General features: G+C 37.6%; 1 protein-coding gene across 5 annotated transcripts in view; it reads left to right on the plus strand.

Annotated features, from left to right (window-relative positions):
* Positions 1-8,534, plus strand: part of TTC39B (tetratricopeptide repeat domain 39B) — a 154,961-nt gene extending 146,427 nt beyond the window's left edge. For all 5 annotated transcript variants that reach the window (XM_061425255.1, XM_061425256.1, XM_061425254.1 and 2 more), the window contains one exon: positions 745-8,534. In XM_061425255.1, the coding sequence (XP_061281239.1) occupies positions 745-835 (91 nt within the window). In that variant the 3' untranslated portion in view covers positions 836-8,534. The remainder of the gene's footprint in view (positions 1-744) is intronic.
* The last annotated feature ends 4,884 nt before the right edge of the window (positions 8,535-13,418 follow it).

A 13,418-nucleotide genomic window follows, 5' to 3' on the forward strand; every position in this document is an offset into this window, starting at 1 on the left:
GTAAGTAACCTTTAGACCTGTATAACATAAAGGGCTGTAGAAAGAAGTGAATGCCACTGCAGAGAAAGATATAACTCTCCCATGGGCCAAGGTGGTGTGTGTGAGAGTAGAGCCCAAGATCCAAGCCACTCCATTTTTCTGAGTCTGAACAATTCTAGCAAAGAGAAGTCAGTGCGGATGATATACGTGAAGTTTTAAAGTAATCTGTGAATTTCTAATTCCCCTCCTGACATTGTCACATCATAATTATTGACTAAACCATTGACATTTGCCTGTGAGAATTGGAGTAAGTAATTTTGTTGTCAGTGTTCTTTCATGAGTGTGTGTGTGTGTGTGTGTATTTAACTTAAATTTTTTTTTGAGGGGGTGAATGATCATATTCACCTTGTTTATACGAGGTTGCCTAAAATTTCCAGTTTAGAAAAGGAGATCAGCTATTTAAAAATAGTTCACAAATTTTTTTAAGTCCTCAGCATAACCTTCTTGCTGTTTGGGAGAAGTACAAACCTTGCTCTTCAAAGTAGGATTTTTAGACCACCACCTGGAAACTTCTAGAAATACAGAATATTGTCATCCCCCCCTCCACCCAGGAACAGAATCTGCATTTTAACAAAATCCACTGTTATGCATAGTGATGTTTGAGAGTAAATAAAGAATGAAGGTGAGAAGAAGGAGAGGAGGGTGGTGGTACCCTGGTTTATAAAGGAATTTTGACATTAAAATTTTATTGTTTTCTGTCTTTAGAAATAACTACAAAGATTACTCGCTGGAGTCAAGACTACACTTCAGAATTCAGGCAGCTCTTCACCTCTGGAAAAAATCGTCTTCAGATTGATCAGAACATGAAGGATGGACTTTTCTCTCAATTCATACCGGCGTATACTATAGATTAGGCCTTGTATTAAAGTGGAAAAATGATCTTGTGAATGAGAGACAAAAAACTAATTTTACTGTCAATATTTTCTATAATTTGTGTGGTTTATTCTTGGTCTACTTAAGTGTTTTTTTTTTTCTCTATGGAATGATGATCAGTAATATCTTGAAAACTCTTATATTTTGCATCTTCAAAAGGAATTTCAAATTAATTTGAATTGGAGAGTGAAGAAGTCTTTTAAAGGACTCACAGGTACAATAAAGTCTAAATAGATTATTTATTTTTTTAAATGTGGAAATGAATATCATGTAGGTAGTAAATGGCTTATAACCTGAGCCATATTTAGATTTGTTGGGCAGTTAAACTTCAGAGATAGTTTGTTGCCTAGAATTTAAGTTTCAGAAAGAAAATAAGAAAAACCTACATTCAAAATAGCTTAATCTTTTTCAGAAAACTCCTGAAAAAGACAAGTAATGGGTGTGAACAGGACAGGGAACGTAGGTAATTGGTTGAAAGACCTGTATCTAGAAAAGATGAGATGTTATTATTTTTTATTCTTCATGTAAGTTAAAGGTGGTGGCATTTTTGAGAGACTGTCCTGTTTTTGAATGTACTTAAGTCTATCATTATTATAACAAAACTCAGAAAACTCCATGTATCTAAAGGGAAAATTTATATTTTGGATTATTCTCAACCTTATCCATGAGAGCTAAAAAATATACATTGATTATTTTTCTTATAAAGTTCCTGCTGCTTTAAATGATATCAATAATTTTTACACTCATAATGTTGGTGTGAGGTCTAGTTTTCTAATCTTCCTAGCACTGTGATGTTTCCTTGTAAATATCTGGACTGTGCTTAGTCCTTTAATTTGCAGACACAATCAGGGCATAGAGTGGAAGAGAGCCTGACTGTATGGTGCTGGCTCTGCTGTCAGCAGTTACCAGGGTGACCTTTAGGGAGTTTCGGCCTCTCTCCGTCACCGTATTTTCCTCATCTGTGAAATGGAGAAAGAACAGATGACTTCCAAGGTCTCTTTCAGTTTTATAATTGTAGGTCTGTGTCTTAGGTATTTATTTTCAGCAACCGATGTTAAAATGTTTAATCCAAACCATTCCCACTTGGTGTGCGTGTTATTTTACAATCACCACTGCCTCCAGCCCCACACCCCCACCCCAGCTCTCCAATATGTATATACAGCGGCTCAGGACAAGATTGCATACAGAGCGACAAAAAACGATTTATGAATCGATGAATCAGGATTTTGTCTTATTTTTGTTAGGATGAATACCTTGTCCTGGAAGCCTCTGCAGTTGAACAAAAACAGCCCCTGACTGGCAGTCAGGAGCCCTGCTCTGTTAGTTAATAGTTCCTCAACACGGAACAAGTCATCAGCCCTTTCTAGGACTCAGTTGCCCCAGTGGAGATAGCAACACAGAGCTTGGTGTTTGTGAGGGCTCAGTGGAATAATGTGCGTGATAGCTTTTTTGGTAAATTGAAAGGCTTTGTGAATACGAGTTGTAATAGTTACGATTTTTATGTACAGATTACAGTATCAAAACTAAAGTATTGGCTGAGTCTGTGGTCTCTGATGTAAAATGAAAGAAGCGTGGAGATTCAAACAAATTCGGATTTATTCAGTGTTTAGCACTGACATGAGCTCACATTGTGAATTTGCGCCTTGATGTTTATTTCCTATTATAAGAGCCTCTGGGCTTCCCAGGTGGCCCTAGCGGTAAAGAACCCACCTGCCAATGCAGGAGACGTAAGAGACGTGGATTCGATCTGTGGGTTGGGAAGATCCCTGGAGGAGGGCTTGGCAACCCAGCTCCAGTATTTCTTGCCTGGAGAATCCCATGGACAGAGGAGCCTGGCGGGCTACAGTCCATAGGGTCACAAAGAATTGGACATGACAGAAATGACTTCACACACATGCACGCACGCCTAAGAGCCTGTATCCAGCAGGTATTTGATCTTATTTTCTTCACCGTACTAATTCTTGGCCAATACCGAGGATGTATTTCCAATGGAAAATGATGAATTCAACTATAGTCAGAGTACCACCCTTTCAGATAATATAGGTGGTAGATTTCCTCACATGCTATTAATATGAATTATAAAACTTTACGTGAGGACCAGACAAAAGAGGAAATAAATTAACTGCCATTACAATTAGTAGTGGAAAATCTGTTGAACAATTTCTTTAAATATTACTTGGGAAAAAAGTTTCCAAATTCCTTAGAAGAGCTTTGGTAGCATTAATTTTTTTTAATTAAAAAAAAATCTCTTATTGCTTTTGTGAGAAGCTATGAGTCAAAGCAAAAGTAAGTTAAAAAAAATGCTGTTTCTGATGTAAAATGGAAATGGTTTAAGTTATTGGAGGTTATTTTTGTTTTAACTCAGCATTACCAGAACAAATATAAAGAATTCATATCTCCAATTAAGATTTTTCCTTTGTTATTTGTTCTTATTGTATTTGTATTTTTATTTCCTATCTGCTAACCTATCCAATAGATTTTTAAATGTTGTAGTGTCATTAATGCTACAAATATTCATCTGTTTCCTGCCATGTTCAAGATACCATGGCCGTACTAGTTTCCTGTGACCTCTGCTAATACTGCATTTATAGAGTTATTTTGTGACTCAGGGTGTTCTGTGAAGAATGAGTCCCGAAGTGACAATATTTTATCTGCTGTTTTAAGGGGCATTTGTAAGGAGGTTGGGCTGCCAATGTGTCTGATGGTGCAATTTGTGTAATTCTTGGTATAATTGCCTTAAAATTTTTTGTTTTTTTAAATGCAAAGCCAGAGATTGGCTTTATGTAAATTTAAGATCCTTGCCTGGAGAATCCCAGGGAAGGGGAGCCTGGTGGGCTGCCGTCTATGGGGTCGCACAGAGTCGGACACGACTGAAGCGACTTAGCAGCAGCAGCAGCAAACTTCAGATCCCTTGGAGAAGGGAATGGCTACCCACTCCAATATCCTTGCCTAGAGAATTCCATGGACAGAAGAACCTGGTGGGCTGTAATCCAGTCCACGGGGTTGCAAAGAGTCAGACATGACTCAGCAACTAACAAACACAAACTTAAGACTTAAATGGATTAGCCTTTGTAATTTTGGTGGCAAGGAAAGCATGATTTCTGCTTGACAATGGAAGATCAACTGTATCAGCTCTTATATGAACATATGTTTTAATATTTCTTTGCTGCTTCTGGGTATAAGAAGGTCTCAAGTTATATAAGAAAAGGAGGTTCACTGATTCTTTGTCTCTACTACCAGTGCATAGAAGTTGTGGGTGAATTCCAGATTAATCAGTGTCAAAGATTATTAATGATCGAAACGATACAAGGGTGTAACCATCTATTTTGCAAAGGAGTTTAGCAGAGTTATGTGATGATCATTCCTACCTGACCTGGAAGCTTATGGTTTGAGCTTTGAGGTCACTGTGAGTCTTTGTTCAGATTCAAATCAGTGGGATTGTGTAAAGAACAAGTTACCACCTTTCAAAGAAAAGTAAGTGTTTTCTCTTTTGAAGCTACTTTTAGAGGCAGTTACATTGTGATAGGCCCTAATAGCTGCTGCTGTTAATATTCATTATGATTTCATTTCTCATCTATTCTTTAAACCGAGTCTGTTGATGTTTCTGAATAGAGATTTTTCTTCATTTGAACTTTAAAAGTAAGTTCAAAAAGATCTTTATAGTCAACTGAAAAAATTTCTGTCATTCTGATTAATTCTTCATTAATTTTTTTTGTATTTCTGTTTTTTCTTACTTAATCCGTATTTGTAAATCATAAATTCAAATACATTTAGTTAAAATAATGAAGACTCCAGTGACTATTCTGATGCCCTAAGAGTTTGTGATTCATAGGGCATGGAATGGATCTCAGAAAATGTAACCTCCCTACCCTCTCAACACTCTTGTTTCTCCTTCAGTCCTGCTCTCCAGTTATGGTAGCCACTGGCCACATGTCACCATAGAGCACTTGGAACTTGGCACATGTTGGAATGATGCTGAGAGTCAGGGAGCATTCATTTATACATGCTTTCCCCTGTCATGCTTCCTGGGGTTCTGACTTATACCTGCTGCCTGCTGTGATCACCTTAAATCACCTGTCATGGTTCAAATATGTATCTGTGAGGTTTGCTTTTTCTGTTTTAAGTTCCCATAAACCTTCATTTCATTATATTTCATCTGCAGATAGTCATCGATCATTGGCCTGTTTGAACATTATTATTCTCTCCCTTCCTCAGTTCCTTATATACTAGACTGAGAGATTTTATTTTTAGGATTATTAGCTTAATCTGACTTTATAGACATTCCTTATTTTTTGAGATGTAACAGCACAAACTCTTAGTTTGTAGACGAAGAGACTCTCACTTTTAAGATGTTAGATTATATGATTAAAATATTTTCTAGGATTAACATTATTCTGAAGATTTGGGTGACCCACTTCAATCTCCTTATATTATTAGTGTTTCAATATCGACTCAGCTAGGCTAATATTCTCCTTTAAAAATTTTAGGTACTAGTTACCCATTTAGAGAATAATTTGGCAAATAGTTTATTTAAAGATGTGTATTTGTCTTTTGCTGCTTATTATGTTTAATATGTGTATGATACCTAAATGATATGCATACATGTAATTGACATATTTTAAAGCTCTTTAGACATTTCCTATGGGGCTTCCTTGGTGACTCAGTGGCAAAGAATCCACCTGCCAATGGGAAGGCCCCCTGGAGAAGGAAATGGCAACCCACTCCAGTAGGAAATCCCATGGATAGAGGAGCCTGGTAGACTGCAGTCCATGGGGTCACAAAGAGTCGGACATGACTTAGTGACTAAACATTTCTTGGTCAGATACATAAATAGGCAGATAGAAAACAGCTTCAGTTCAGTTCAGTCCAGTCACTCAGTCGTGTCTGACTCTTTGCAACCCCATGAATCGTACCACGCCAGGCCTCCCTGTCCATCACCAACTCCCAGAGTTCATTCAGACTCACGTCCATTGAGTCAGTGATGCCATCCAGCCATCTCATCCTCTGTCATCCCCTTCTCCTGCCCCCAGTCCCTCCCAGCATCAGAGTCTTTTCCAATAAGTCAACTCTTTGCATGAGGTTGTAAAAGTACTGGAGTTTCAGCTTTAGCATCATTCCTTCCAAAGAAATCCCAGGGCTGATCTCCTTCAGAATGGACTGGTTAGATCTCCTTGCTGTCCAAGGGACTCTCGAGAGTCTTCTCCAACACCACAGTTCAAAAGCATCAAGTCTTCGGCACTCAGCCTTCCTCACAGTCCAACTCTCACATCCATACATGACCACAGGAAAAACCATAGCCTTGACTAGATGGACCTTTGTTGGCAAAGAAAACAGCTTACAAATATTAAATAGATAATATTATTCTATACTGTTCTTTCAGAAGGAGTACAGGGTTTTCTCCCATTTTCCATTCCCCTACACCAATTATTTACATATTTTTTCTTTATATTATTAGATTGCTTGTTGTAAAATCCTGTTTCTGCTCCTCATTGTTGGTAGTTTTGTCTTTTAAACATCCCTTAGATTTAGTTACTTTAGAATGTTGAAGTGTAATGAAAAGGACACACCAGAATTTAGCTTGAGGAGTAATAACTTCTGTGTTGAGTGTTAGCTGTTTGACCTTGATGTTAAAGTCCATTCCAGTCTGTTTATAATTTTGTAACCACAAAAAGAAATGATACAGGGGCTATGTAGTAGATTGAGAAGGCTGAGCAGGTTCTTGGCCTGATCTATCCCATAGGACAATGTGGATCTAGCTTCACAGGAAGTCCAACCTTCATTCTGTCCAGTTTACAGATGTGTCAATGTGGTAATACTATAACACGACTCTGCATGGAGGAAATTAAAGCAGCCACCTCACTGTATTTCACTAATAAAGAGAGTATACCAGTGCCTACAGATGAGATATTTCATAGGAAAACTAAAGGTACTTTAATACCTTCATTAAGTAAAACCTAGTTGCATATTAATATATAATGTACCTTATATGTTAATCCAGTAGTTCTTAGACACACGTAATTTAAATGATGAATATAAGGGATGCTGGTATATCCCAGTGGGAGCTTTTGTTTTACTGCTACTTAATATTTTTTTTAGTAAATTAGTTTTAAGTTTTTAGTTTGTGTTACATCATTTAGGGGGGAAAAAAGTTAGTCTCAGTGTAACAGAACTGAAAACCAGAGAAACCAGATAAAATGAACGTGTTAAAGAATATTGCTTATTTCAGTTTTAAAGGAATTGCATTATTTTGAAGTGCTGGAAGGTCTTCCTCATTTCAAGGGAAGACTCTCCCTGCTTTAGAGTCATGCATTTTAATTCATTCTTGTCTTTATTGGAGCCAAGTGTCCAGGTGGCAACTTTGGGTACAGTAAAAAAAGTTTAAATAATTTTTGTTAGTTCACTTTTTTTCTTGAAGTGATTTTTTTCTTCATAGTGGACAAATGTTTCCTATATAGTGCTTTAAGAAAGTAATTTACACATAAAGAGAGATTATGGTAAACATTATAAATCTTAGGCTGTTACTTTAATGGCTTCCAAAGACAGTACCACTGGGTTCTGTGTAACTAAGATTTGTGGAAGGAGAACACATGTGTTTCACTGTTACGTGCTATCCAGAAAAATTACTTAATTCTCAACAGTGTATTGCATTCTCGTGTTATGTTAGGGGAGAATTTTATAGCTAAGTAGTTTATTTAAAAATTTTCTTCCTTTGCTAACTGCCAACATCCGAACACCTGAATGAATACCAGCAGATTCATTTGTATACTAGTGTTTTAAAATATTTATTTGCAGATGTTTATAGAACTCTTGAATTTTTTGATGTAAGTTGCTGAATCATATGTAAAGGCAAAATATATATTTAATAAGTGAGAGGTATTATTTTATTACTGAGGCTTATTTCCAAAGCAAATTTATTTTGTAGGTACTTCACTTGGAAAATTTTGCTTTGACTTAAAATGCACAAACAAATCTGTCTAGAGATCTGGTCACCTAAAAAACCTTCATGTTACCTTGACATGTAGGGGGATTTTAATTACAGGCCATAGCGTTTTTGCAAATCACTGTTGGTTTCCTGTTGAATCATCAAACCTACCTGTACGTACTTTAAAATGTAATGTTTTATTAGTAAACATTTTCAGCATTTTACCTCACTTTTTCTCTTCTCATTACATTTGAACTTAAATCCTGTCTTCCCCATTCCCTGTGGTCACAGTTTTACAGAGCAAAATATGTTTAGAAATGGAAGGTGTGACTTCTAGGTAAGAGGAATGTGTTTAGTAGCATCCATCTGCTGATCAAGTAGGCATTGGATCTGGCATTAGAAAGTGAAATGGCTTGTAGGTATAAAAGCATTTTATCAGTATAAGTCAAGAAGAAAGAAGAAAACTGTGAACTTCTGATGTTTTTAATGTCAAAACTGTGTTCCAAAATGGGTGTTCATTTGCTGATTTTGTGTAATGTTATCATCTATGATGTGTAAGCTCATGCTGATGTGAGATATAAATTTTCAACATGAAGACATCAGTTCCTGTAGCCTATATTTAACATTAAGACATTTTTGAAAACAAATATCATCTTAGAAACTGTATTTTTAAGTGCAAATAAATCAGCCCATCTTGAAAGTCAGTGTTTTATTTTTCATTCCTTAGTATTTATAGAATACTCTGCATTATTAGATGTGTGTTTAAGTTGCTGGATACTCTTGGGATTTTTTATTTTCATATTGATTTACTGGTTTACCTACAATGTGCAATTGAATTATTATTTAAATAAATTACACTTGATAGAATTAAAGTCTTCTGGTTGGTCTACATGTGAAAGATGTACACAGCACCTGTTTTGCTGATATTTAATTGTAGTGTGATGTACACTTGAATGTTTGTTTCTTGGTAAGATGGTCTTATTTATAGCTGATTTATAGTATTACATGAGTTTCAGGTGTACAGCATGGTGATTCAGAATTTTAAAGGTTATACTCCATTTATAGTTATTATAAAATATTGGCTATATTCCTTGTGCTGCATAATATATCCTTGCAGTTTATTTTATATATAATAGTTTGTATCTTTCAACCTCCTATCCCTATCTTGCCCCTGCCCGCTTCCTTTTCCCCACTGGTAACTATTAGTTTGTTCTCTGTATCTGTGAATCTGTTTCTTTATATTCACTAGTTTGTAGTATTCTTTAGATTCCATATATAAGTAATGTCATATAGTATTTGTCTTTCTCTTTCTGACATATTTCACCAAGCATAATACTCTCCAAGTCGATCCATGTTTACAAATGGCAAGAATTTATTTTTTATGGCTGAGTAGTATTCCATTATTCCATCTTGTGTGTGTGTGTGTACACATCTTCTATATCTATTTATCAGTTTTTGGACACTTGCTTCCATGTCTTGATTGTTGTAAATAATGCTGCTATGAACATTGGGGTGCATGTATCTTGTTGAATTAGTGTTTTAATTTTCTTTGGATATATACCCAGGAGTGTAGTCGCTGGGTCATATGGTAGTTTTATTTTTATTTTTTTGAGGAATCTTCAAACTGTTTTCCACAGTGGCTACACCAATTTACATTCCCACCAACAATGTAAGGAGGGTTTGCTTTTCTCCACATTCTTGCTAACATTTATTTGTGTTCATTTTGATGATAGTCATTCAGACAGGTGTGACATGGTATCTCTTTTTGGTTTTGATTTGCATTTCCCTGATGACTAGAAGTGTTGAGCATCCTGGTAAGACTTTAAAAAAAAATCTTTGCGGGCATGTGTAAAGGCCCTTCACTGTGCTTGCTATGTTCTTGGCTGAGCAATGAGCATGCAGTAGTAAATGGATGATACAGTTATCTTGAAGGGGGGATTGCCTTCTCGTTCATCTTTTTATAATCTGTTTCGTAGTTCAGAGATTTAGGTCAGCTGCTAGTATGTCCAATTTAAGGAGGAATCTTTAGCATTTGTGTTTCACAGTAGAAAAAAATTGATCTCTGGAAATCAGAAGGTCTGTATTTGAGACTGAACTTATCTAGGAAGTGACATGTGATCTCCTCCTCAACAACTGAACTTCTCTGAACGTTGCTTAACACCTCTGTAAAAAGGGGTTGATTCCACTGCCTCATTCAGCTCTAGGGAGGATCAGAGGAGGAGGTAGGTGAGAACCAGGGCTAATTCAGCATCAAATGGGTGCTTCTACTCCTCTGGTTGAGTTAGTGAGTGAAAGTGAAGTTGCTCAGTCGTGTCCGACTTTTTGTGACCCCATGGATTGTAGCCTACCAGGCTCCTCTGTCCATGAGATTTTCCAGGCAAGAATACTGGAGTGGATTGCCATTTCCTTCTCCAGGAGATCTTCCCGACCCAGGAATTGAACCGGGTCTCCCACATTGTAGGCAGACGCTTTACCGTCTGAGCCACCAGGAAAGTCCCGGATGAGTTAGAGCAAGCTAAAATCTGTCACAAACCAGGTGTTCCTGCCAGAGGGTGGTTTTTCCTGTCATGATTCAGCGACCCAGGTTCTTTCAGTCCTGTGGCTCTGCCGTCTTCTATGCATGGCTGCTAAGATCACTTTCTTCTTTAGCATCAAGCTGCCAAAGGGGAAGAAGTATGGAGGGTGGTATGAGGGGCTTGGTGCCTATCATATTCTGCATGTTCTTATTCCATTGGCTAGAGCTCAGTCAGCTTGGCTTACCTAATGACAAGAGAGGCAGAGAAATGTGATCTAGCTGGAGGCTCACAGACAAGGGGAAGTGGTGTGTGGGAAGCAGTTAGCCTGTCTCTGCCACATCCCCATTTAGGCTGTATCCACCATAGTTTTCCCAATGTGTCCTTGTTTTCATGTCGGTCTTTTGGTTTTTGGTATGAGCAGTTTGATGGGTTTGGGGACGCGTTAGTTATAGCTCTTTGGGTTGAAAGTAAAGAAATCAACTTGAGCTACTTAGGGTAAAAACAAAAACTTGAGATGTAGTATATCTAGACAGATAAAGGGGGTCTCGTGGAACCTAGGGGAAGGAATATGGAAAATCCTCAGGAAGTATTTGAATTCAAATTAGAATAGCTTTAGAGTCTGTTTTGTTTTTTTTTTCCGTCTTACCTGGTCATCCACTTCCTTTTCAGAAGATGAACCTCTGTTTGTGGTTCACAGGCTACATGATGGGAGGGAGATGTCCACAACAAAGGATTGTTTTTCCCTCGTGCTCCATCTCTATTCCAGGTCAGTGAAGGATCCACCCCACATTGTCCTCATCCAAGGCCCTTGAGCTATTGAAATCTTTGCCTTCTGGTGTAAGAGGGGAAGGGAGCATGGTATATAAGAAGTGGTTCTAGGGCATTGATTGTGTGGTGACAGATGGTATCTAGACTTAAGGTGGAGATCATTTTGTAGTGTATACAAAGATTGAATTGTTATGTTGTACACTTAACATTAATATAATGTTATGTACTATCTTTACCTCAATAAAAAATAATGCCTCTACCTGGAATTTTGAACATATTTCACGTTCAAAGCAAATCACAGAGCTTTACCTAACTTCAGCAGGGTGGGAAAGTGCAGTCCTATATTGTGCTTGGAAGGAGAAATATCAGAAATAGTTGTAGTAACCACCGTGGTGTAGATACTTGGTTCACTCTCCTTCCTGCACACAAAATAAACTCATTTCTGCCCCAAGGGAGATAAGCCCGTCCAGTTGTGGCATATTCATGACGTGCTCTGTGGTTTCTTTCTTTCAAATCCAGATGCGCCTCTGACTCATCTGGGGACCATGAACTAAAAACTTATTTGCCCTCTACGCACAATTTATATACTGGTTGAATAGAGGCAGGATCATCGCAATAAACACTGCCATTCTGAAAATGAAAAGCAGAGTGTGGGAAACACAAAGCAAACACTGTCACAGTTCTAAAATCCCGTCTTTTGAGGCTCCTACCTTGGGAATGGAGGTGCTTCTTGATTAACCTTGATCCTGTTTCCTGAGAGGAGGGCCCTCATCCATGGTTCTCTGGAGCATCTGCCTTCACCTTCTGAGAGATGATCGTTGTCCATAATTTTTTGGCCACATCTGAAGTGACCATCAGGGGAAATTGTCCTCCTTAGGAGCTGAGCAAATTTCTCAACCCTTTCCTGCCCCATGTTGGGACTAAAGAATCACTCTATCAAAAAGTCGCATCTCTTTCAGTGCAGGTAATTCTTTGGCAGTGCAGTTCTCTCAAAAATTTAGTGTGCTTTTTATCTATTTGATTCAGCACCAAGGTATTTCTAAGACATTCTTTTCAGGGACTTCCCAGGTGGTCCAGTGGCTGAGATTCCGCACTCCTAATGCAGGGGTTCCAGGTTTGATCCCTGGTCGGGAAACTAGATTGTGCATGCCACAACTAAAGATCCTGTGTGCCGCAGCTAAGACCCTGCACAGCCAAATAATAGACGTTTTTCTCATTTCCGTATCCAACTTCCCTTGACTTAATTGACTAAACATATTACTAATATTGATGTGAGTCAATACCTTCTCGGGAATTGATTTCTGTATTCATCAGAATGGGCTTGGATATGCCATAGTAACAACCAACCTACTAACCAATTCTCAGCCACTTAAAATAACAGTAGTTTATTTCTTGCTTATGCTGTATGTGTATTTTAGGTCAATAGTGAATCCTGTTCACTATTGTAGAGGCCATTGGAACCCTCACCATCTAGAATGATACTCATTACTATGGTAAATTACATACCAACTTTTTAAAATACCTTTATTGAGCTATAATTTAAATGCTGTATAGTTTATTCCTTTGAAATATGCAATTCTAAATATAGTAAATGTACAGTCTTGTGTCTAACACAGTGTGATGTTAGAACATTTCTGTCACCTCAAGATTTTCCCCTTGCCTATTTGCTGTCAATCCCTACCCCTACAACCTCCTGGCCCCGGGGAAACATTGACCTGTGTGTCTCTATAGTTTTATCTTTGATATAAGCTGGAATCAAACAAAATATGGTTCTTGGTTTCTGGTTTCTTTCACTTAGCATTATGTTTCTGAGATTCACCCATGTTGGATATATTTGTACTTTATTCCTTTCCATTGTTGAATTGTTTTCCACTGTATGAATTTACTATGTGTCAATTATCCACTCACCCATTGGTAGGCACTGGATTGCTTCCAGTTTTGACTTTCAGGAACAACAGCACTATGAACATTTACATACACGTCTGTGTGTGTACATAAGTTTTCATTTTCCTGGGCAGATGCCCTGGAATGGATTTTCTGGATTATATGTAAGTGTATGCTTAGCTTTTTAGTAAACTGCCCGTATTCCAAATGTACTTTACCATTTTACATCCTATCAGCAATGTGTGTAGGTTCCCATTTCTTTACATCCTCAACACTTCTTGATGACGTCATTCTTAATTTTAACCATTTTGATATGTGTGAAGTGGCATCTCATTGTAGTTTTGATACACATTTTTAAGTTGAGCAATAATTCACATAGAATTCGTTATCTCAAAGTCCACAAATTTCTGTATACA

The sequence above is a fragment of the Bos javanicus genome, chromosome 8 (assembly GCF_032452875.1).
Source record: "Bos javanicus breed banteng chromosome 8, ARS-OSU_banteng_1.0, whole genome shotgun sequence".
In the NCBI taxonomy this organism is placed as follows: Eukaryota; Metazoa; Chordata; class Mammalia; order Artiodactyla; family Bovidae; genus Bos; species Bos javanicus.